Source organism: Gymnoscopelus microlampas, assembly GCF_963454915.1.
Source record: "Gymnoscopelus microlampas genome assembly, chromosome: 11".
Lineage (NCBI taxonomy): Eukaryota > Metazoa > Chordata > Actinopteri > Myctophiformes > Myctophidae > Gymnoscopelus > Gymnoscopelus microlampas.
Window position 1 is genome coordinate 33,054,019 of NC_139948.1, and position 24,203 is coordinate 33,078,221.

Sequence of the window (24,203 nt, forward strand, 5' to 3'; positions counted from 1 at the left end):
TCTTTGGCTAGGAAAACGGGAACCCTCACTCATCTCTCTCATATAGAGAACCAGCTGTCCATGGGGATGTTTTACACGGTGTTCAGCCACCTATGCTTACACACCCAGCCCCCCCCCCCCCACACACACACACACACATACACAAACAAACACATGCACAGACACAAACTCATACATCCATGCTTGCTAAAATAGCAGAAAGACCACGCTCAAATACTCAAGAGTGAGTCAACCGTGTGCTGCCCCTTTCTCTCAGACAGTCTTGCGTGGGCTGTTGCAGCGTTATACTATATACTTGCAGGGTAATGTGTAGGACGATCAACAGATCCATTACCAGTGAGAAGCGGAGACTCTGCGCTTGGCAAGCGACGGTGTCTGCCAGATAGATTGGTATCCTTTCCCTTTATCCTCACATGTGTGCGGGCACCACAGTATGCGCACCTCGCTGTTTGCAGGGGTGCTGTTATGCCCGTCGCTACGTGGGCGTAAGATCTGCAGGGTAGAATGTCAAGTGAGAAGTGACTTGGACAGCAGTCAGCTATGTATGGGCTAGGAAGCTCCACCGACGCCAACGCAAGGCCGCGTGGGCGTAGGGCAGAGCGGCAGAAGTGCCCCTGCTATTTGCTGGTCGTGGAACACGCTGTGAGTCACAGTGAGTCACACAGGGTTTACCTGGGAATGTCCCACTGTCTCTTACGGGAAGGATAGCCCACCAGCAAAGTGCAAGCAGATAATGACTCCATTAAATGTACCCTCCCCCCTCTATGAATATCAAGGAATATACTGTATGATTCATTACTGCAGCTGTCCTTGGGCATATGGTGCACACCAGTGCAATCCAGTGTCAACAATTTATAGCACTGAATGGACAGGATGAACTCAGACTATAGGGCGCTGACCATGGTACATACTGTACTGGTGTGGACATAAGCACTCTTAGAATGTAATTTTGAGTTTTGCTATTGATCACTCATCTTAGTCATTTAAGAGTTATCATGAATACAAACAGGGCACTTAGCAAAATCTCACTTTACACCAGCCTGACACTCCCATAGGCCTGCTTTCTTTCCCACACACGTACTGTGTGTGTATCAACAGACAACATGCTCATCATTCAGGTCAATCTTTCTTTTTGTTTATCTGTGTATGTAAAAAAATATTGATTTCTAAGTGCTTAGTTACACCAGCATTGTTGTACCCAGCACCACTGTGAAGCAGTTAGTTTATGTTTAATGATGACACTTTGTGTCGTCCAGGTGCTGAACCAGACAGAGGACCACAGACAGAGAGTCCTGCAGGCTGCCGCCAAGACTGTGCGGGTGTGGTTCATCAAGGTTAGGAAAATGAAGGCCATCTACCACACCCTCAACCTCTGCAACATCGACGTCACCCAGAAGTGTCTGATTGCAGAGGTGTGGTGCCCTGTGTCTGACCTGGACTCCATCCAGTTTGCCCTGCGGAGGGGGACGGTGAGTCACTGCGCCCTTGTTCAAATGCACCCGAGTTCAGATCTTTTTAGGCCAGTGGTTCACAAAGTTGGCTCTAGGGACCCCCAGGGGTCTTTAAGGGGTCCCCAGCTAAATGGGTTAATATAGCACCACAATCAGTTAAACCACTTTAACCCTATTTTATACCTAGTAAAAAATGTGTCGTGTTGCGAACTTGCGACACATTTTGAGCCGCTTGTAGATCTGATATTTTGAAACGTCTTGAACATAAATGTCCTCTTATGAAGGTCCCTGGCACAAAATCCTTTCAAATGGGGGTTCGCAGCCAAATGCATATTAATTTGGGGGTCCTCGACATGAGGACAACCAGACTCTTAACCCCTAATTGCTCACAGGTTCTCATTGGAAACAAGACCGCAAGGACTTTCATGAATGACCTGTTAAAAGGAATTATCCTTATGTTTTGGCCAGTTGATGTTGGGGGAGTGGTGTGTGCGTGTGGGGGGGTGGTCAGGTTGTGTAACGGGGCCCAGCCGGTGACAGCGCTAACAGGGCGTTGGGACAAATGCTGCGTGAGTTGTAGATATGTGAGGATTTTGCACCCCTGTGGAGGCCAGGTTCAAACAAGAGACATGCATGCTTCAGAGTCACGCACATCACACAGAGGTTCAAAAGGCAGGTTGGGGGGGGGTGGGGGGCTTGTCTGGAACGGTGCCAAAGTCATAATTAAACACTCGTGAGACATGTGATAGGAGGTTCCTACTGTAGGTGTCTCCCTGGCCAAATCTTTAATCCCGTCTTGTTAAGCCCACAAGACGGCACGATGTGTAAGTAGACCTACACACCGTGTCGGCTGTGCTAATCTTGATTAAATGTGTAGGTTTGGTCATGCCAGTGGAGGCTTAGTTGTGTGTCACGCATGGCTCTCTCTCTCTCCACGCTGAATTTATCCACAGACTATTTTTATCCTGCGTGTCTGAGTTGTCTCATTGAGAAACAACCATAGTAGACTTTTAGGCTTTGCTCAGACTGTAGGCAAATCCGATTTGTCTCTCAAATGCAATGTTTTGGGCTGATCGATGGCCCAGCGGTGTCCACACTGTTATTTGTATAACTGATCAGATCAGATTTATATTCAGACATTGTCGACCTATCTACATTGGTTGCTGTTGTAACATCCTAATGACCTAGGCATGATTTGTTCTCTGTCTTACGATGGTGTCCCTCTCTGAAAATAGCTAATATCTATAAGCTTACAACGTGTCACAATGTGCCGCATTGCTAGTTTGTAGATCAGCTATTTTCGCTGAACAACACTGCCCTACGACAAAGTATAAATCAGATTTCAATGTCCAAGTGTCCAGACACATCTTTAGAAACCATTTCAAACCACCTAGGAATGCAGTTCAAATCTGAGTCCATGTGTCTTTTTGGTGTTCAGACTGATTCGAATCTTTAGAGGCCAACAACTGGATTTGGGCTGCCAGTCTGAGCATAGCCTCGGCTCTTAATAAAGTCAGAGCTCACCTCTACCATTTCCCAAGTTAGCATCTGTGGCTGTGTGTGCTTCTTCATCTGATTGAAAGCATGGTAGGCTGCCCCTCCCAGTGGCCAGCACACAATGATAAGAGAAGCCAGCTGGATTCCTCTCATTCCTTGACACTGAGAAAGCTCCTACTGACATTCTCATGCTGTTGCACATGATTCCATTATTGGGACATGAGATTAAGAAAATGGACACTTTACTCTTGCGCTCCAGGATGTGTTGGAGCATTCTGGACACTACATCAGGACACTTGGCCTGCACTTACCCAGTGTATCAGAGTATGACAGCGGCTGCAGTTTGCCTGGCTTTAAAAAAGGAATATTTTGATAATCAAAGGAATAATATAATATATAAGTGGCTTAAGTACAGTATAAGTGGTTCCCTGGTCAAATGTCTGGTCTCAAGCAATAGCGTTTGAGTTCCGACGTGCCCAATGGTATATATTAAAGATGGCGGATTGCACGTTCCTGAACAATCGGCTTAATTTACGGTCTGTAGAAACCAATGGGTGACGTCACCGTTCCCTTCGTCCATATTTTTTACGGTCTATGCTCTGTACTCACCTAAGCTTTTGAAAGTGCTCCTAGACTAGCACTCAAATAATAGAACGCAAGTGTGGGATATTAACCCAAATGTGTGAAACAATGGATGTAATAACGGAAAGCCCTTGCACTGTGGTGCGATGTGTTCCACAGGAGAAGAGCGGCTCCACCGTGCCCTCGATCCTCAACAGGATGCAGACCAAGCAGACTCCGCCTACCTTCAACAAGACCAACAAGTTCACCTCGGGCTTCCAGAACATTGTGGACGCCTATGGCATTGGCAACTACCGTGAGATAAACCCTGGTAACTGCGTTTGTCTCACCTCTCTCTCTCCCTCTCTCTGTGCATTCCTCGCAGCCCTCTCGACCTCTCTCATCTGACCGTGGCGGTGTCATGTGAGGCGGCTGGGCTTTGTGCTCTACGCTAAAGGCAGGGTCTGTTTTTCCAGCTGACTGCAGTGTTGAGCCACAGCAACTGACAGGCATTGACCTTTCAGCATAACAGAAGGCTTTCTATCGAGCTGGCTTTATCGCCCATTAGCACCTCATCACTTCACGTGGACACATGCTGTGAATCATGCATGTTGTACATTATCATCAATGTATGGATGAATATGCATCGTGTGTGTGTGTGTGTGTGTGTGTGTGTGTGTGTGTGTGTGTGTGTGTGTGTGTGTGTGTGTGTGTGTGTGTGTGTGTGTGTGTGTGTGTGTGTGTGTGTGTGTGTGTGTGTGTGTGTGTGTGTGTGTGTGTGTGTGTGTGTGTGTTTTTGCCTGTACGTATTTCACCCTCCCTCTCATACGATGCCTGCCTCCTTGTCTCCAGCACCATTCACCATCATCACCTTCCCTTTCCTGTTTGCTGTCATGTTTGGTGACCTTGGCCATGGTTTGCTCATGACATGCGGTGCCCTCTACCTGGTGCTGAGAGAGAGCAGGCTGATGGCCTCGAAGAACGACAATGAGGTATGAATGTCTTTTGTGTTGTGTCCCCACCATGACCATCCCATCACCAGCCTCAGCGGTGACGTCTCAGGCCTGTGAATATCTTACACCAGTGGTAGGCAACAGGCGGCCCGTGGGCCAGAACTGGCCTGCCAGCGTTAATATCTGGCCCCGACAAGTCATTTTGTAAATAATTTACAATAGCTGGCTGACAGTCCAGGTAGGATATGGACAGCAATAGCTTTGAATTGATGAAATCAGGTATGATGAACAAATAGTTCTATTTCCGTTTTTTTAATGTTATGTTTTCACTGTCAACTTTCCTCTTGAGACTTTTGGATGAAAATCTCCTCTCATGTTTAAAAAACACACCAAAGCTGTGTTTCACATGCCTTAAAATTTCTCTCCATTCTAAGAGACCTTGAACCATGAAAGAGCTCTTGTTCGAAAAGGAGTACTGTCTGTCTCCAGATAAAATGTTCACTAAATATCCTCTAAATGAAACATTCAAGGATGACGCCTGCACAAAAAGGATTAGATAAGCATTTCTGTGTGCACCTGTAACATTTGATTCCACATGCCTTCTGTTATACCACATCTTTATGTAGTAACTTTTATAACAGTACAGTTATTATTATTGTATACTGTATGTTTGTTTGTTTGTCACGTCCTAAATTTAGCCATTGATTGTTCTGGCCCACCATCTAATGTCTTTGAAAAAGTTTTGCCCGAGGCCAAACTTACTTGCCGACCACTGTCTTACACCTTACAGTTCAGCTTAATTTCAGTTTGCTGCTTGCGCCATGATTGAAACATAATAACGTGAATCTGAAAGAACGCAGCGACAAGGGTAGAGATTTTCTTTTTAAAGCTGCAATCTGGGAATTGAATAACGTGAACATCTGCAGTGGGTGGATGTGGTCTCCTTACTCATGCATTGAGAAATGTTAGGCAGTAATGTTACTGTAAGTCAGTGGTTCTCAACCTGGGGGTCCCCACATGATTTTTGTGGGGTCCCCAGGTGACAGTGAAGTGACAATTTAAGGACTTTTAGGACCTTCTTAATACCTCAAAAAGAAAGAAAAGGATAAGACCATTATTACATCAAAAGCAATCAACAAACTATACTATAAAAACTGGTCAAACATTGGACAAATTGTCAAATAATATAAGAAAGGGGCAAATAGTGTGAAAATAGCCGATCTACAAGGCGTTGTGAGCTTGTAGATCGGCTATTTTCACAATATTTATCTGTGGAACAGAGTCAAACTAAATGTAATGCCTCAACTCAAATATGATTATTTTGGGGGGTCACGGCCTGAAGAGTTTGAGAACCACTGCTATAAGTGAGTGTGATGAGCTGTCTGAGATTTACTAGTTGTATTTTTCAGTGCGGTTCACTGGTTTTCCTTCTCTTTGGCATGAGATCACAAAGTGTGGCGTTGTTGTTATATATGTGATAGATGTTCAGCATGGTGTTTGCGGGACGCTACATCATCCTGCTGATGGGCGTCTTCTCAGTGTACACGGGCATCATCTACAATGACTGTTTCTCCAAGTCCCTCAACCTGTTTGGCTCTGGGTGGAGTGTCCGGCCCATGTTCAACCCCCGCGTAGGAGGCAACTGGACGTAAGTGTCATATATTCAACTGCAATATGTGAGTGGTTTTGTGTGTAAGTTGTTTGCAAAGTTTCAGTTGTTGCTCTATGTCCTTTCTCACCGCAGGTTTGAGGACCTTGAAGGCAATAAAGTTCTGCAGTTGGACCCAGCCATTGACGGAGTCTTCATGGGGGCGTACCCCATTGGCATTGACCCAGTGAGTTGTTTTTGCATTTATGTGCAGGGGTCACTAAGGTCTCAAAAGCATTTGCCCATCGGGCAAGTATAGGTCATGTTCTACTTGCCCAAAGATCAAATGGGGTTTAAGTGATTTATAGCACATGGTCTAAAGTGCATGGTCCAAGTGCCTCGAGGGCGTGTCCAACTCCACTTTTGTTAGTGTCATGTCCCATTGCCTTTGAAGAGCCCTGTGTCCCCACACCTGGGGGGGTGTAGCAAACAAATGTATGCTGAGGGAAAAGGATGTGATTGTGCACGTGTAAGAACAGATCATATCAGTACCTTGTGTGCACTCATTTACCAATACAGAGGCAAATTATATATACCTGCCCCTCCAAAAAAAAACATGTTTTTAAATTTGTATTAGTAAATAAAAATAAACATTTACATAGTGGTAAGAGGGACAACATGTCTTATACAGTAGAGGATATTTTGCACGAATATGACAGATCTTGAGCTTTTGACTTTTTGTGCTTTGGAAAAAAAAGTTTGAAAACCACTGCTCTAGTACAACAAAAAACGCCATACGTACATCCTGTTGGCAAAAGAAACAAATGTGGGTGACCTTTAATGTCAATGACTGAATGTGTGTTCTTCTGAAGTAAGCGTTCACAAAAAATAGATTGAATTAAAACACATTTCCCGTCATACATAACCCAAGAGCTTGTTTCCCACAGATATGGAACATTGCCACCAACAAGCTGACGTTCCTCAACTCATTCAAGATGAAGATGTCCATCGTCCTGGGTGTCATCCACATGCTGTTTGGCGTCACTCTCAGTCTCTTCAACCACCTGTGAGACATTTTCAGCAGCTTGTTTCTCTCCCTTTTTCTAGTGTTAATATTTCTTTTACTTCTCTTTCTTAATATAAATTATTATATCTATAATTATTTGCGGTGACAAAACACTGCCTTGTGCTTCGCATGCAGGTACTTCAAGAAACCCCTGAACATCTACCTGGGTTTTATCCCAGAGATCATATTCATGTCCAGCCTCTTCGGCTATCTGGCCCTGCTGATCTTCTACAAGTGGTTGGCGTTTGACGTTCGAACCTCCAAAGACGCCCCCAGCCTTCTAATCGCCTTCATCAACATGTTCCTCTTCAGCTACAACGACCCTAGTAGCAAACCTCTCTACACAGGCCAGGTTAGATGCAGCTGTTTGTCATGTTCTTACCTCCATCCATCCATGAATCCAACACTTGAAGCTGCAATCCATAACATTTATTGTCCTACATAATTCCTGCTGCTGAGCTAAGACAGAACGCCTGCTTGAGTCGGGGAGATATTGTGGTTTGAGCTTCAGACAATAATACCACTAGTGTTCCTACCTGAAAATGTTATCAAGATTTTCAATAGAAGAGTAGTGAGACCACCAATCACTGCAGTTGTGTTAAAAATCTCAACAATCTCAACAATAACAAATAACAAGATAACATTTTATTCACAAAAAAAAAGTTCTGGGTTGAAGCTGGATGGAATAATCTGGAATACTGTAGAATCCTAATTTCATTGTTTTGGTCTTTGGTTTTGCAGCCGGTCATTCAGTCGCTGTTGGTGATCATTGCCGTGGCGTGCGTACCCGTTATGTTAATAGTGAAAACTCTGGTTATGCGGAGACAATACCTATGGAAGAAAAATCTGGTAAGAAGTGAAATATTACACGTATATGCCTGTTATTATCTGTAGTTATTGATGCTCACTAATCACATTGTTGATGAGTTAACTTGTGAATTTTGAATACGGACAAAATCTAATATTTTTGGACCAAATACCTCGATATCGATAATATCATAGTGTGACGATAATATCAATTTTACATTAAAACAAATTTAAACTGTAAAAAATAGCAAAAAAACTGATCCATATAAGCTCAGATTGTAGATTTTTGAAAAAAGTATAAAATAAGGCTTAAGTGATTTAAAACCAGGAAAAGACCTTTACCATGTCACAATATTAGAATATGCAAAATGAGGTCTAGTCTCATATCATTAAATTGATATAATATATTAATACAGTATTACCCAGCCCTAAATGGAACTGATGCCAATTTTAAAACGTTTGAAAGATCTAGCAGTCCTCTCTTAACTGATGTCTTGTTCAACAGGGCACACAGAGCTTCGGAGGGATACGGGTGGGTAACGGGCCCACGGAGGACGAGGCCGAGATCATTCAACACGACCAGCTGTCGCAGCACTCAGACGAGGAACCTGAGGTGAGCAGGGCGGCACCGCCCTCCCTAAGACAGAAATAATACCCTCTGCTTGACAAATACACAGCAAAGCCCTCAATGTTACTTTAACCCATTAAGACTGGGAACGCATCTGTGTCATTCTAGATTTCTTTGGCTAATCAAAAATAGCAGATATGCAAGCTCATAGCGCGGCACCAAGTGCCACTCTATGAGCTTGTAGATCTGATTTTTTTTTTTTTTTTTTTTACTCAAATCTTTGCTTCTGGGGATTCTACAAATGTCTTCTAAATCCTTTTTTTTAAAACATATGCTATAATATCAGTGGTTCTCAAACTTCAGTGGTCCAGGACCCCCAAAACTATATGTATTTGGCCGCCGACCCTCATCTCAAAATATTTAGTTCCAGGGACCCCAGAATCAAAGATTTGAGTTACAAATGTTCGCTTTAAAATATTTTATATTCGAAGAATTGCTCAAATGTTTAAATTCTTTCAAAGAGTGCCGCACTATGACCTTGTAGATTTTGATTATCCAAAGAAATCTAAAAATGACACAAATGCGTTCCCGGATTGAATGGGTTAAATCTGAAAGTGTAAAACGGACCCAGGAGGATCTAACTGACATTGAGCACTTTGCCGTGTACAATCCATTGTCTTCCCTCCAGTGGTTAGAGGAGCTTTAGTCCTAGCAGCCCAGTAGCTTGATGAAGAGGATCACAGATTCTAGGGTCCAGGGCAGTAGATGGAATATCCTTGAATAATTCAAGACCTCAGGCGGAAACCTGAAACGGTTGCCTCGTGTTTCCACATCCCATCCACAGTGGCATGAAATTTGCATCAATTATGGATGATGCTGGTGTGGGGTTTGTTGAAACTTAACTGGTCTAGACTCTAGACCACAAATGTGCCCCAGTATGTCCTCGTGTCTGAAGTCTTGGTATTCCGGTTTTAGGCTTCAGTGATGTTATGAGAAGAAATAAACTGATCAAGTGGGATTTTGTGTAGTCGTTTACTTTGCAGATTAAACAAGGGTGGGCATCTAAAAACACACTGTTGTCTCACAGTTTTTGTTAAACATTATAAATCCCAGCTTCAGGCTCCTCTGGTGAATGTAGTGAACTTCATATCTGTTCGTTTTGTTTTCTGCACCTCCAAGGCCACAATGAAGGAAAAGGAAACTGGGCTTTTACGGGTTGTTGTACAGTAGGTTGAGTATTTCAGGTTCAGGCCACCAAGGGCCTTGGAGTTGTTTCACATTGAACTGGCGTAGACAAGTAGAGTTCTTCCTGAAGCATTGTTCTGTCTACTGACCTTTTGGAAAGCAAAGCGACATTCGATATGATTGGAGGTAACTGTTTATAGAGCTGTTGATAACTATAAACACTGTCTACGCCACTATAAACACGCCCTTTCAGTCTAGTACTTTTCCTAGCTTTGGTGCTATGCTTCAGTTCACAGAAGATGTAAGGCTATTGTCTGACTTCCAGGGAATTTATTCTCAGAGCTTTAGAGAAATTGTGAGACCATTCCTATTTATGATCCACTCCCGTGCACTTCATTCTTGGTTAACCACTTGAACCCTAGCGTCTCACTTCTGCCAAAAGTAGGGTGCCAAGTATAGACCCTTGGAGGACCCCGGTCAGTGTATAAGGTTTAAATGGTTCTGAAGCATAATGCTACAGCTACTCTGTTGCCGAGTCACCGTTGAAGTATTGCTCAACATGCTTGTTGAAGTTATCAAGTGTGTGGTCCTTGTGTTGGAGTGAGTGAGAAAAGGTCAAATATAATGGCTTCGGTAAAAAAAAACAGGGAACTGGCTGACAGCAAGAATTCGTTTTCCCCCTTTTTTAAGCAGGAATTGTGTGGAAAGAGAATTGGAGCGCTGAAACCAGCGTAACCTTTTTTGTGGCTTTTGTAGCTGGTCACGCAGCAACAGGTGTCGGGTGTCTGTTTGTATCTTGATGTCGCTGACTTCCATCGAAAATGGCTTGTAGCCTCTGACTTTGTCGCTGCTAGCATGAACGCAGCATAAGGATGAGTGGCTGAAATTTTACTTTTTCTCTAAAGTATGTATTATATTTCCTCCATTCTGTATGCATTTCATTCAGCGGTTTCTTGTTTTACTACTGTACTGTAACCAAGTGACATCACATCTGTATAGTGTGTGCATGGGTGTGTTTTCTGTTTCATCTAGACTCCACCCTAATATGGCTGAACAGGTTCTCTGGGTTGTCATGGTGCCAAAGCTGCAAATCCACCGCATAAGTTTGAACAGAGAACGCCCTCTTCACAGACATTTTGTTGCTGTCGGGAAGAAACCTTGTATGATATCTCATTTTGTAATGTTTTTTCATAAAATGAATGCCCTGCCTATTTTATACTTTCACGCAAAAGGAGAAAATAGAAGAAAGTTGAAAGTTAAATTTTGAAAATATTTGAAAATTCAATATAGGGACACCAGGTTGAAAGTGGTGAAGTCTATGGGTTTTATAAATATTTAACCAATGAAAAGTATTTACAAGAACTTGTGACTAAAAAAAGATTACATTGGATGTATTGAAACACAGGTTATTTTTTTCATTTCCTGAAAATGTATGGTTTTTGACATACAAGGTTTCCACCCAACAGCAACAATTTACTGACCACACGGCTAATGCTGTATCAGTCATTTTGTCAAGTACCTAAAGAGTCATTGTAGTCAGTTGGCAGTTTCTTTTCGTTGTTTTTTAAAAATATCTTCTCAGATAAATAATGAATAATAGAGTAAAGAAGAAGTAAAGTAATGTAATTACTTGTCTCTCTTCAGTCTCTTGACTTTTGAAAGAGCAGTGTCGCTTGCTCAGCCAGCTGTTATTTGGGGATAACTCCAACAGACGGCATCCATCTGCTATGGATGTCAGAATGGCTCAGTCACAGCCTGTCAGGGCTTTTGCCATTCATCCCCAGCGTCTCCCACAGCAACCACAGACACAAACACCGGAGCCAAACGTCCACTACCGGAAGACCTATATGAAATGAATGGCAAACGCTGGCAGAATGCTTTTACAGCATGTAGCCTAGGCCCCCCATTAACATTCAGGACTTTAGATATTGCCATGTTCTTTGCCATTGAAGGGGAATGAATCCCTAGGCCGATTTTGTGAGTTTGCTGCCCTCTAAGGCCTTGGTTCTCAAAGTGGGGTCCGGGGACCCCCAGGGGTCCTTGAGGGAGTTCCAGGGGGTCCCCAGCTAAATGATGGACAGGGACCAAATGGACCCTTATGGGTCTGTAACTCTGAGAGTGTACAAATACGGGTCCATTTGGTTCCATTTGTACACTCAGAGTTAAATTAACATTGATTTTACAATATGAATTGGGGTCCCAGAGACATACATGCCATTACATGGGGGTCCGTAGCCTAATGCATGTCAAACTGGGGGGTCCTTGAAATTAAAATGTTTGAAATCACTGCTAGAGAGCCGTAAAAATCTTCTATTATGGGGGGGCTTATCTTTTCAAATGGGGGTCCGCGGTCTAATAAGTGTCTATTTGGGGGTCCTTGGCACGAAAAAGTTTGAGAACCACTGCTCTAAGGCAAGGGTTCACAAACTTTTCAGGCTGCGCCCCCAAAATAATCATATTTGAACTGGGGACCCCCCACCCTGACAAGTGCTTGCAATTGTAGGCATTACATTTAGTTTGACTCAGTTCCACAGATAGATATTGTGAAAATAGCCTCCCCAATATAATTTGGGGACCCCCAGTTTGGAAACCAATGCTCTAAGGGGTGGGGACTAGAGAAGGGTAAAATATGCCAGGCTGACCTTATTATACTGTGGTTTGTCAGTGAGCAAGTAGCTTTAACAATACTAGCGTCAATCCTTGCATGTATCAATCCTTGCAAGGTCATCCTGATATCATTTAACCTAATATACTGTAGTGTCTCCTCTAGAGGGCAGTAAACTCACAGCAGTGCCCAGAGTATCAGTCCCTTCTAATCCATACTCCATACTTCCTGCTTATCCTTTTAATAATGCACCTTTTCCTGACATTATGCTCGTCTGTGCATGTTATTAACCAAACCTAACGTTTTGTCACTTGCTTTCAAGGCCCGGGAAGAGGAAGAGGTAGGACAGGAGCTCATGTACCCCGCCCCCAACATCCCAGACCCCTTCTGTCGTAGCGCATGTCCCGCCAGTCTCTGTCTCTGTCTCAGTGTCTTGTCTTTCTGTCCTCTCCCATTACATCTGTAACTGTTGTCGTGTGGTGTACTGTACTCTGTGTTTGTGTGTGTTTGTGTTTCTGCTGGGGGGTTGCTCAAGCAGCTTCTTTAGACCGTAGTGCTTCTTCCTGGCAGTTCCAACTTTCCAATCATGTGGAGGGTATAAGATGCACGTGGCATCCGGTGGGATAGCTAATTCCTCTGGTTCAAAGGGCGCTACATCCTGTGCTTCGTCAGGCTGCCGATGTTCCATATCAAATGGCTTCTTCAAATCAATGACATGTGACCTCTGTGGTCTGAAGGAACATGTAAATTGTCTAAACTTCCCTTTTTTTGGGGGGGAACGTTGTAGAGTCTTTTACTTTCTGTATCTTTATTTTATCTCTCATATACTGATGTGTGAATGTCTTTACGTCTGTTTGATCTTCAGTTTAACTTTGGGGACGTGGCCGTGCACCAGGCCATACACACCATAGAGTACTGCTTGGGCTGCATCTCTAACACAGCCTCCTACCTGCGGCTTTGGGCCCTGAGCCTGGCCCACGCACGTAAGTCGGCCCACGCACTCGGGAATAATTAAAGTGGATACACACAAACACATACATGGAAACCCAGGTTCTTACACTTTCTAATGCAACCCGTGTGTCCTCCCATGCAGAGTTATCGGAGGTGCTCTGGACGATGGTGATGCATATAGGCCTGTCCTCCAGGAGCTTTGCGGGCTTCTTTCTCCTTGTCATCGTCTTTGCCGCCTTCGCTGTCCTCACAGTCTGCATCCTTCTCATTATGGAGGGCCTGTCGGCCTTCCTGCACGCACTGCGTCTGCACTGGTGAGTCACTGTAGTTCTGTCTGCTGTGTGTATCGGTATCTGTGTCTCAAGTCAACCCAACACTATTGTCACATCACAGGTTTACAGGTGAAAAAAAACTGGGTGAAAATATTTGTCATACAAGGTCAGATGTCAATATGGGCAGTGTGAAATTTATAGTGCATAAGGTGCATGCTATATACATAAGGTGCAGGGCTAAACATGGCAGTGGGATGAGGCAGTTAAAATAGCAGTAGATGTAATAACGGTTCATAAGGTGCATGGTTTAATGAAATTACAAGTTATATTATATGAAGTTATATTTTTATAATATATATTTTATAAAATCTCCCAGACCATTGTAGATGGTCTAGTTTTCTAACCGTGATAATGACACAACTTGTCATCCATGCCAGCATTGCATGTGGAACTATTGAACCAAATGAAGCCTCTATAGCACAGGTTTCCAAAGTGGGAACCAGGGGTCCAATTGGGAAGGAGGGGACAATGGGGAAAAAAGAAGAAAATGATATACAGTAGAAAAGAAAAGAATAATTATAATTTCAAAATAGTAGATACTACTTGGTAATAAGGGGGCTGCAGCCAGAGGCTATGGCTTTTTGAGGTGTCCTTGGTGTAGAAAGGCTCTGGAAACCCTGGTTTAGGAGAACAGAGTTGCTGTCTGATCAGCCCACACAGCATGACAGCTCTCTAGCTCCCTCTGAAGGTGGATAGACTTTGTTCGTTTTTCTTTCTTTTTTTTTGCTCTTCTACAGGGTCTCAAGCTAACCCCCCATCACCTCATCCCATCATATCCCAGTAAAGTAACCAATGTGTAACCTTGCTTTAACAATGAGTGGATTACCAGCACCCGGTGTCTTTCCTGGCCTGGAGCCTGGAATAAGTGGGGCTCTGTGTAGTGTTTATGCAGGCCTGTTGATAATGTGATTTGTATTGTGACTCCATGGGTAAAAGAACCAGAGAGCATTTGTTGGACCCTCATTAAGGCCCTTATCTAGTGTCACTGAATGTTTGCCTGAATTTGGGTTGATAATCCTCTGGCACATTCACGAAGCATGCCGGTGTCACATCACTCATCTCTGTATTTGTCCTGACAGGACCGCCATTAGTGCCAGTGTGGCATGATGGTTACCTCTGAACGTACAGTTGTAGAGCCAGCAAGTGAACAATGTTCTTTAGAGAGACAGTTGTTTGCATCGTTCAGAGATCACATACTGCTTACCTGTAATAGCATCCCTATTCTGAGGGGAACATTTGTCAAAAATAGCCTATCTACTAGCTCACAACACGAAGTGTTGTGAGATTGTGGATCGGCTATTTTCGACAAAGACATTTGGTGTAGATGGAAACGATGTGAGGACCAAGTTGACCAACTATAGGGTGTTTAAGTGGTAAACACATTCACTGCCAGGGGTTTTCTAAAACAGGCTGCAGCCTCTGCCAGCATTTTAAACGATTTTCTTGCCTTTTCAAGTAGTCACAGAATATTTATCTCCTGTATGATCGATCCCCTGATGGTTGCTAATCACGGAGGGTTTCAGCGTGCTTCCGCAAAAAAAAGAAAAGAAAAACGCGACCTCCTGTTCGCTTGTTATACGGCGTTGAAAATAGCATGTCTCGTCAAAGTTACATCACAGCAACACAGGAGCCGAGATACTGAATATTTACCAAATACTTTAACCAGGAAGTGGATGGAGCAGTACATCTTTGGATCACGTTATCTCCTGACTCTGACGGGGGGGGGGGGGGGTAATCAACATTTCTTTTTTTACGTTTCAAAACTTCTTTGGCAGGCAATGTGAGAGGAAGAGAGGAAATGTTCATCATATCTCTTCTCTGCTACGACAGAGGTGGCCAGAGTCGTTTACGGCTTCAGTTCCCTCCCATAGATGTTCCAGTAATGTATGAAGTTGCCAAAAAAAAACTATTGCACTAATTGCCACAATTTCAACGATTAGCTATAGACATTGTCTGTCCCTTTGTCAATACAATGCCATCTTGCAGCCTACCTTCCTACACCGGTCCACCTTCCCACTCCAGACAGACGGTGGAACGGCAAGTATTTGGGGATCGTCTGTTGGAAGGTCATCTGGCTGTTACTTAGCAATGAGTTATTAAAAATAGAGCCTGATCGGTTTCCCCACTGACAGAGGCTTAGGTTTCTGGCCCCTGGACTGGGCCCCTGTTTTTTTAGAGGAGCAGAGATGTGGTCACGGGTGCTTCTGCAGAGGCAGACTGTGGAATGGAGAACAGGGGTCATCTGTCGCCTCAATACTCAGCTCAGCATTCTGCAGGCCTGATAGAGTCATTAACCCTGTAATATGCCAGGCGAGTGCTGCAGACTTTCACCATGAACCTGTGCTGTCATTTCAGGTATTATAAAAATAGACATTAAAACCGGTTTCTTTTTTATTTGGATTGTCTCTTTCTTTTCACTCCTCCTCCTCCTCCTCTCTCTCTCTCTCTCTCATACCAGGGTGGAGTTCCAGAATAAGTTCTACACTGGCCAGGGCTTTAAGTTCCTCCCTTTTACATTCGAGAGCATCTTGGAGATGAATGATGAATGAGCACCATTGCGCAATTCTTCCGGGAGCATCACCCGTCACTTTGAAAGATCCTACTGTGTTGCTGTGTAGTGATTTCTCTGTGAAGTGAGGGTGTTTACACAGCTATATATGATTGGCACTTCCCAAACTCTGCTATGGTCTATCAAACTACCATTTGTTTTAAAACTGTTAAATTTTTTAAGACTTTGTCCTCTCTGGATCTGCAACATGTACACAGAGATTCTTATATATTGAAATATTATCCAGCTGTCTTCTCAGATAAGCTAAGTGTAATACACAGCTATTCATTCATTCATTTGTCTGCAGGAAAATAGGATTTGTCTGACACAGCTTAGCGTAGTTTCGTGATTTTTGTTTTGTTTTTGTATGAGATTATTTATGCTTTTATGTTTTTGTTTGTGAATCCTGTTCCGTTTCCTTCATTCTCACTGAGAGTTGCACTACTGATCATCCTAAAATGAGGTGGACCTTGCCATAGCTATGTAAATTCCTTGTTAATTCACATCGAGTGAAGTGACAACATGAGAGACAGGAGGGAGGGTATATTCTTTTCCCCTGTCACCTGTCTCATCATGTTATTATATCCTGTTTGTCCCTTTGTCTCTGTCTGTCTGTCTGTCTGTCTGTCTGTCTGTCTGTCTGTCCGTCTGTCTGTCTCTCTTTCAGACTGGTCCTTTACCAACACAGAGCTGCTCAAATATTTGATCACACACGCACACGCTGCATAAACCTATCTGTTAAGATTTGCACAGTATCCCCACACAGCTGTACTGTAAAGGTCCAAAGGGAAACAGCCTATCATATTATTGTATAATCAAGCTATCAGACAATTATGTGAAAAGTAGCACAAGTTAGCCGGGGTTGTGTCCTAACATTGCTGTGGATGTTTTTCCACATATCCACTGACAGTGAACTTAAGGGAGGCTGTCGTTCTTGTCCTCGTCCTGTTCAAATATTAGATATTAAATTTGCAACATAGGTGAATTTTCTGATATTCTAGCACTCTGGGATTACGTGAGATTGTGTTTTGTTGATTATTCTCCCGTGTTCTTCCTCATGTTTAATGATTCATGTTTCTGTAAAAGTTTACAAAGTTGTGAGAATGGACTCATTCCATTGTACGTTCTGATCACCTTGCAAGTTTGTAGTTTATCTGTGTGTAAGCTGTGTGCTTGTTAATAAACAGGAAAGAGCTGGTTTAATTGCTGGCACAATTATCTTTTTTTTTTACCCCTCTAGGATTTTCCACTTTTTTTTCTCATTTTTACATTTGCATTATTGCACAGTTTCTTAACTTTTAAAAGTTCAAATATTTTTCAAAATATTTCTATTTGAACGCAAGTCAAACATATGAGAAGATCTCCCTCTGGTGGTTACATATAGAAATGTAGCTGAGTACCTCATGAGCCACTTTGTCTATAGACCTGTAGATGGCGCTACTGGACAGGCACTTATGGGTTACAACTGTACTTTGCTCTGGCTCTTATGAAGGAATGAAGAGGTGTTTTTTAATATGTCTTGGTTATTGTATCACATTAAGTTCTTGTGGATGAGTGTGCAATTCCCCCTGCTCTGTACTTCAAAGTTTGTGTATGGGAAATGCATATAATAGGGGTTGATTCTTTTGGCTTTGTTAAGACTTGCAATATTAGCACTTCTTGCCTGTGACAGGTAAATTATTTTAATGACCTGGTGGCATGGCTCCTGAAAGCTGATCTCTGCAAAGTCTTCCAGCAAAAAGCCTACTGAGTGCAATGCAGTGTGAATTATGCAGTTTTCACATAATCTGACATTTCTTAGTTAAGCCACTTCATGTTGCATGACCAACCGGTTTCACTTGATCTAATTATGCATTGTTATGATGTGACTCCAAATATAAACCCGCTCTTGTACTGTATATCTCAATCGTCTTTTCAAGGGCTTGCCTGGCCTATTCAGGGCTGTTATGGTCTCTTTGGATTGGAGATGTTGCCTCAATTAAAACTCCATTAAAAGACCTGACCACTCTGGGACCATGCAGGAACACCATGTCCTCCACTGGAAGAATGTGTTTTTGCTTGGGGAGAGGTTAGGGGGGGTCTCTATAACAGCCCAGGGTAATAATATAGCTCTTTATTTATCTTACTTTTTTTTTTTTTGAGCAGGCCCATTTAATTTGATATTTCCCAGCATGTCATGTATAAGCAATGTTGAGAGCAAGCTTGCATAAGAGCCCGAGAATTCCCACTGTGCTTGTACTTCCAGGGACCTCTAATCTCCAGCGGTCATGTTTCAAAGCACAAACCCTAACAAAATTGAGCTTATTATTTTGCTCCCTTTATCTAATGCAAATATGTGGTGTTCTTTAGCTTGGCATAAATCATCTTTCGGAATGTAGTGTTTCTCCTACGGATCTAAGAGAAGTTTCTTTGGATAAAAGAAATGCTATTACAGCTGTTCTAATAGCACAGAACCTGTTGTTCTCTACTCTCCTTTGACCAACAGACATAGGTCCAGGGTTTTGTATTAATCAATTATTGACAGTTATGTACTTATCTGTCACAGAAATCACTATGTGAAACCATACGAACAGTCTATATGCATGCTGATAGTGTTTTGCGTATCTGTGAATGACTTATCAGAAGGATGCGTTCTTTCATATCAGGGTATGAAATACACACTGTATGTAACTTTACTGAAAGATATATAGTGTAAATAAGTTATGGGCATTAGACTTCCGGTACATGACCAGCTAATCAAAATTGATTCTGTCCTCTCCTAACCCCCAAAGCTAAATGAGTCATTACAAATGTTATAATACCATTTTTGGTCATGGGTGGGATGGGCGACCTTGAAGGATTTTAAGGTACTGACTGAGCTCACTGATTATTGGCTGAAACACAGCTGGTCACACTCTGGTGGTAGTACACTATGGCAGGCTTGATCTCACATTCAGCTCATGTTCTGTGTGATAAGCCAGTTACAACACTGTTCTTCCAGCTCAGAGGATGTTCTCTGAGAACTTGCACTCTGCATGATAAATTTCAAAATACGCATTGGAGTGTTAAAGCTTCTGCCCTAGTTCTTGGGAAGAGTTTTAATTTATATTGATGACAGTGTAGCATACTTGTTTTTTACAACATACTATGTATTAGCATGTTGTATTTTTAATGGCATTTTGGGGATTTTTCTTTCTGATATTTGTTGATGTCAGAGTATAGTTTGGCATATATCAGGCTATGGTTCATTTCTGCACAGTATAGTATTATGTAATATTTTGATGACATATTTTTTCCTCATCATTGGTATTTTTATTACCAGGTCTAGTCTACATTGTTCCCACTTTTCCACGACCCAAATGACCTCCCAACCATTGTTTCCAGGGTTTCGTTCACACACGCTGATTTGGCCGATTACATCAGGAAGCTTTACAGAACATGGAAATCTGACAGCAATGACTATATCTCACACACACACACACACACACACACACACACACACACACACACACACACACACACACACACACACACCTCCATACCTATGTGGTTGCGTAACAGTAAAGTCCTCAGTGTTCATTTAACTCTCTGAGTTAAATCAACACTGAGCATTTTACAGTCTAACATAACCAGGCGGGGATGGAAGAGTAGAGGAAAGAGAAAACCAGCGGTGCTCACATAAAAACCTTTTTAACTCATTAAAGTGTACCAGGTATCCAGGCAACCCTGACACTATTCATATGGCCATCCAACACCCCCCCTCCCCCCCTATAGGTTATATAAAGCCATGTTTTCACTACAGTGCCAGAATTTTTCCAGCAAAATAATTATCATAACTTGCTGGAATGGCATAAGAGGAAGAACATTAATTGGCACTTCATCACACGTGAATGTTTCCAACCAACAAATCAAATCAACAACTGACAGCAGACACTGTCAACATGAGTCTGAATGTCTCCAATGGGTAGTTACTGCATCCCAATCAGGTCATCATCATCATCATTCGAGTGCCCTCGAGATCCAATGGGTATGTGGGCTCGTATAAGCCTCAGGGAGCTGAACGCCCCTGCCTTACATAGTTTCGGGTCACCCTTGGGCAAGGTGTAGCACCCGTTAGCCCCCCTCATCAGGGTTACGAGACTACTGCCTTGTAGTGAGGCCCCGGAAGGTTAAAGGCTAAGGGACCTCCCCTGACAAGAAAAGGGTGTCTGAAGAAGTTGCGCTCTCAGCACACAATTTAGCAAACGACAAGATCATGAAGACACAACCCAATCAGGTACACTACACGAATACAGGAAAGGCGGGCACTAGGGAAATCTGGACACCATTCTTTTGCGAAGACTGGGCACTGTGGAAGACTGGGCACCATGACAACTGGACAGTAGGAAGAGTGGGCACTAGGTGCACTGCCTGTGAGACTGCATTCCTGTGCTGTCACACGCTCAGAAGTCTGCTGTAGTTTTCGCCACAATTAATATAACAATACTTGTTTTCATTGGTTGCATAGACGTTTTTCATTTTTGTTCACCTAACCAATAATCAGAAAACATGAACAATGCCTGTATGTAATAACGACTATGGCCATCTGTGCGTGCGTGAATGTGCATGAATGGGCGTACGCATGCACGCATTCCTGGTTTGGGGGGCTGAAATAGTAAGAGCAGCTCTCATGAGGAATCGTGTGTGACATGATGTCTTTGCATTGGCTTCACACATTAACACATAACAGCATGTAAAGACAAAGTTTCAGTATTGTGTGGTTGTACCATTCATGCTCATTCTTTCAATGTATTTTTTATCTATGTGGACACGAACCCTAAGACTTCATGTGCCCGCTCTTCCTGGTGCCCACTCTTCTCCCCCCAAGGTGCCCACTCTTCCGGGTGCCCACATTTCCCTAGTGCGAAGTTCTCCCGGTGCCCATTCTTCCTAGAGCCTAGTTTTCCCGGTGCCCAGTCTACCTGGTGCCCACTCTTCTCCCCCCCAAAGTGCCCGCTCTTCCGGGTGCCCACATTTCCCTGGTGCCCAGAATGTTTTGGTGCCCACCTTTCCTGTAACCCACTAGACAGAATGCCAGAATGAACATGAACAGAGGAATTAGACAGATGTTGAAAGGAGCATCTCAAACATCAATGTAGCCATTTATATTTGGAGTGTGTGTGTGTGAGTTTTGTCTTGTATTTCCTTCTCTTAGTATGTATGTAAACATGTAAAAAAAAAAAAAAACACACACACACACACACAAAAAACATCTATTCAAATATTTCACCACATCAACAGGTTCAGATATAGGCTAACTTGTCCTCAAAACCCTGGAGTAAACAGCTCCACATGTTCTATGGAAAAGCCCCCACTTTTTCCCCCTTTTGCATAATGAACACACTGATTCCCAGAATCCCCACAAGTGTCAATCATCAGGGGTCATGTCCCAAAGCTAATTCTTAAGTAGCCCCAATTAAATATTCATGGGTAACGACATCATGATAATTACTTCAATCAATTTGCAGCTATTAATTTGGGGGTCAACAAAAAGTAGGCCTATTGCCTATGAGGCCAAGAGGAGGCAGCATGTTTCGTTGTGTTGAGCAAGTTTTATTGTGTTGAATTTGAAGTTTCAGAATATGAAGATTCCAAATTTGAAGTTTCACTTTAAGTTTTAATCAGATTGAATTGCCCTTCCCCGCCTCTCTGTTGCATGTGCTGGTGGTGTGGGTCAATGTTTTGGACAAACAGCCAGAGTGGGCGCCTGAGTGCAGGACTGTAATTTGTGAGAGTAAGGCGTGGTGTGGATCAGTAGTGTGTGTGTAGGGGCCAAGGACGCTGCCCTACAATGTTGCCTATACCAACGACCGCAGCTGGTCTACCTGCTGCCAGACAAAACAATTATTAAGCCTGAGTTATACTTAGTTGCGCACGGGTGTCGTGCACCGAAACTAAGACGATCTACAAGCTCACAATGCGTTGCAGCACTATACAAACAGCTAAGGGTCACTTTGATCAAACAACCTCTTGAGTACAAGGGTGAATTATGTGTGTCTTCGTGCGTGCGTGTGCGTGCGTGCGTGCGTGCACACAAGCGTGCTTTGCATGCTCACAACTTGTATGTGACCCCTTTCACGTATACCCCAGTGCTGGTGTGACCACGCAAAACCAATCTGAATGTAAAGACTTAACCATAAGGGTCCATTTGTTTAGATTCTTTACAATCTCAGAGTTAAATTGACACTGTGGATTTTACAGTACATACTAGATCGCACTGTGACTGGGTTGAAAACAAAGAGCGCCAGCAGACTAAGACCACCAGAATCTGTTCCGTTCCCCTGCCGTGTAAAAACACATGGAGTGCTTCCCAAGTTTGCAGAGGCAAAATTCATAGTCAGCCCACAGAGTTCAGCGTGGGTACGTTTGCGTACACACACACACACACACACACACACACACACACACACACATGCTCGTGTGTGTAATCCAAACAATGGGACTGGCAGTGTCTTAGTGTCTTTCCGTGAGCTTACCCACACTGAGATTGAACCCTACACACACTGACTCTGCAGTGCCACGCTTGTTTTGCTTGGGTCTCTCTCAAAGCTTGCAGAGTTGAAAAGTTCTCTCTGAGATGCGGGTGCCTATTGTAAAGTTTTTTTTTAGCATCATCTGAGCCAACAGTGCCCCCAATGTTGTGGCAGGATACAGTCACCGCAGACGGAGCAAAACAGGCACAAGCATCAGGCCGCGCCACTATTTCCCCTGATTTATACTTTGTTGCGTGCCGGTGCCGGGCAGCACAAATAGCAGATCTACAAGCTCACAATGCTTTCGCGCTGCTATGCATTGTGAGCTTGTAGATCTGCTATTTTTGTAGCGCGACACCGGCGCACAGCTAAGTATAAATCACCCTTTTTGAGAATGCTTTTGTTCTTCTCGGGCTGTTTCCAGGGACAGAATAAATAGATCCGCTTAACCAAAGGCATTCGCCTCCCTCCCTGCTAAGAATGCACTGCCATGAGAAACATATTACCAGTGGTTACAGAGTCTTTCGCCCCCCTTTTTTCCTTCCCAATTCTCGCTCTCCGTTTTCCTTTTCAAAGCGCTGCTGTGACACGTGAAAGCAATGTTCCTCATAGGACGTCCCGGATGGTACAACATCCGTAGGGTGCATGTAGGGAATTTCGAGCCGGGCTTTAAGGAGTTGCAAGGTTGGTCTTATTCGTGAATTACCACATGGTTCTGGAAGCCAGAGATGTGACCCCATGGGTCAACTAAAGTTAATATTTCTAAAGGTGATGCCCTGTCGCCCCTCCTCCCCCATGACCTCTTCTACCTGTCACTGGCAGCCATCACTGTCAACAGACCTTGGTATTTGACCTTATAGTGGCTTTTGCATAGATCTTGAAGATTGCTTATGACCAGGGCCGTGCATGTCATGACACTGCTTCAGTGCAGTGCTGGAATGTAACAGGAATTAACTAAATTGAAGGGACAAGCTGGGAGACCCATGTTGAGTTAGAGGGTTACGAGGGTGTTAAGAGCCTATTTTATCTGTCAATTGGATGTCAATTGAGTACATTCCAACGGGGATGGATTATAATGTTATTTGGGTCAGCAGCACGTCCTTAATGTGCACAGTTATGCTGAATTTAAACATGGTCATACAACGAAGTATGAATCAGGCTTTAGTCATACTTGCTGATAAGATTAGCCAGATGACGGTGACACAAAGATAATGTATTAGGCTGTGGTGTGAAACTCAAGGAAATCTAAGACTGAACCTGAATGTATGTGAAGGTAGGAGAAGGTGAAAAATAAAGTTTAAAAATAATGAGCCAGGTGGTGACTTCTCCAGAAGCCTGGAGGAGAAATAGTTCTTTGGATCCCCTCGCCTGTGACTGCCCTGACATCGGTGCACTCTCTCTCCGTAAAGGGAGTATAATCAGGAACATAAGCGTGAAGGAATTTTCCCCATTATGTAAGGTGCGAGGGAGCCGCTTCTGAGAAAGCTGACACAGAAGAAGATGTGATAGAGAGATAGAGAGGCGGGCATAGAGAGTGAATGCAGGACAAGCAAGAAAAGACAGAGGGAGACACACAGAGGGACAGGTCAGGCAGAAGGAA

General features: G+C 43.4%; 1 protein-coding gene across 2 annotated transcripts in view; it reads left to right on the top strand.

Annotated features, from left to right (window-relative positions):
- Positions 1–17,315, top strand: part of atp6v0a1a (ATPase H+ transporting V0 subunit a1a) — a 28,086-nt gene extending 10,771 nt beyond the window's left edge. Inside the window, exons 10-22 of one of the 2 annotated variants that reach the window (XM_084072235.1) lie at positions 1,257–1,469; positions 3,690–3,840; positions 4,362–4,501; positions 5,944–6,110; positions 6,207–6,297; positions 6,998–7,116; positions 7,252–7,468; positions 7,858–7,965; positions 8,429–8,536; positions 12,604–12,621; positions 13,147–13,264; positions 13,375–13,546; positions 16,023–17,315. In XM_084072235.1, coding sequence (XP_083928361.1) covers positions 1,257–1,469; positions 3,690–3,840; positions 4,362–4,501; positions 5,944–6,110; positions 6,207–6,297; positions 6,998–7,116; positions 7,252–7,468; positions 7,858–7,965; positions 8,429–8,536; positions 12,604–12,621; positions 13,147–13,264; positions 13,375–13,546; positions 16,023–16,113 — 1,713 coding nt within the window. In that variant the 3' untranslated portion in view covers positions 16,114–17,315. The remainder of the gene's footprint in view (positions 1–1,256; positions 1,470–3,689; positions 3,841–4,361; positions 4,502–5,943; positions 6,111–6,206; positions 6,298–6,997; positions 7,117–7,251; positions 7,469–7,857; positions 7,966–8,428; positions 8,537–12,603; positions 12,622–13,146; positions 13,265–13,374; positions 13,547–16,022) is intronic. The other variant, XM_084072236.1, reaches the window with a different exon arrangement.
- Positions 17,316–24,203: the final 6,888 nt, after the last annotated feature.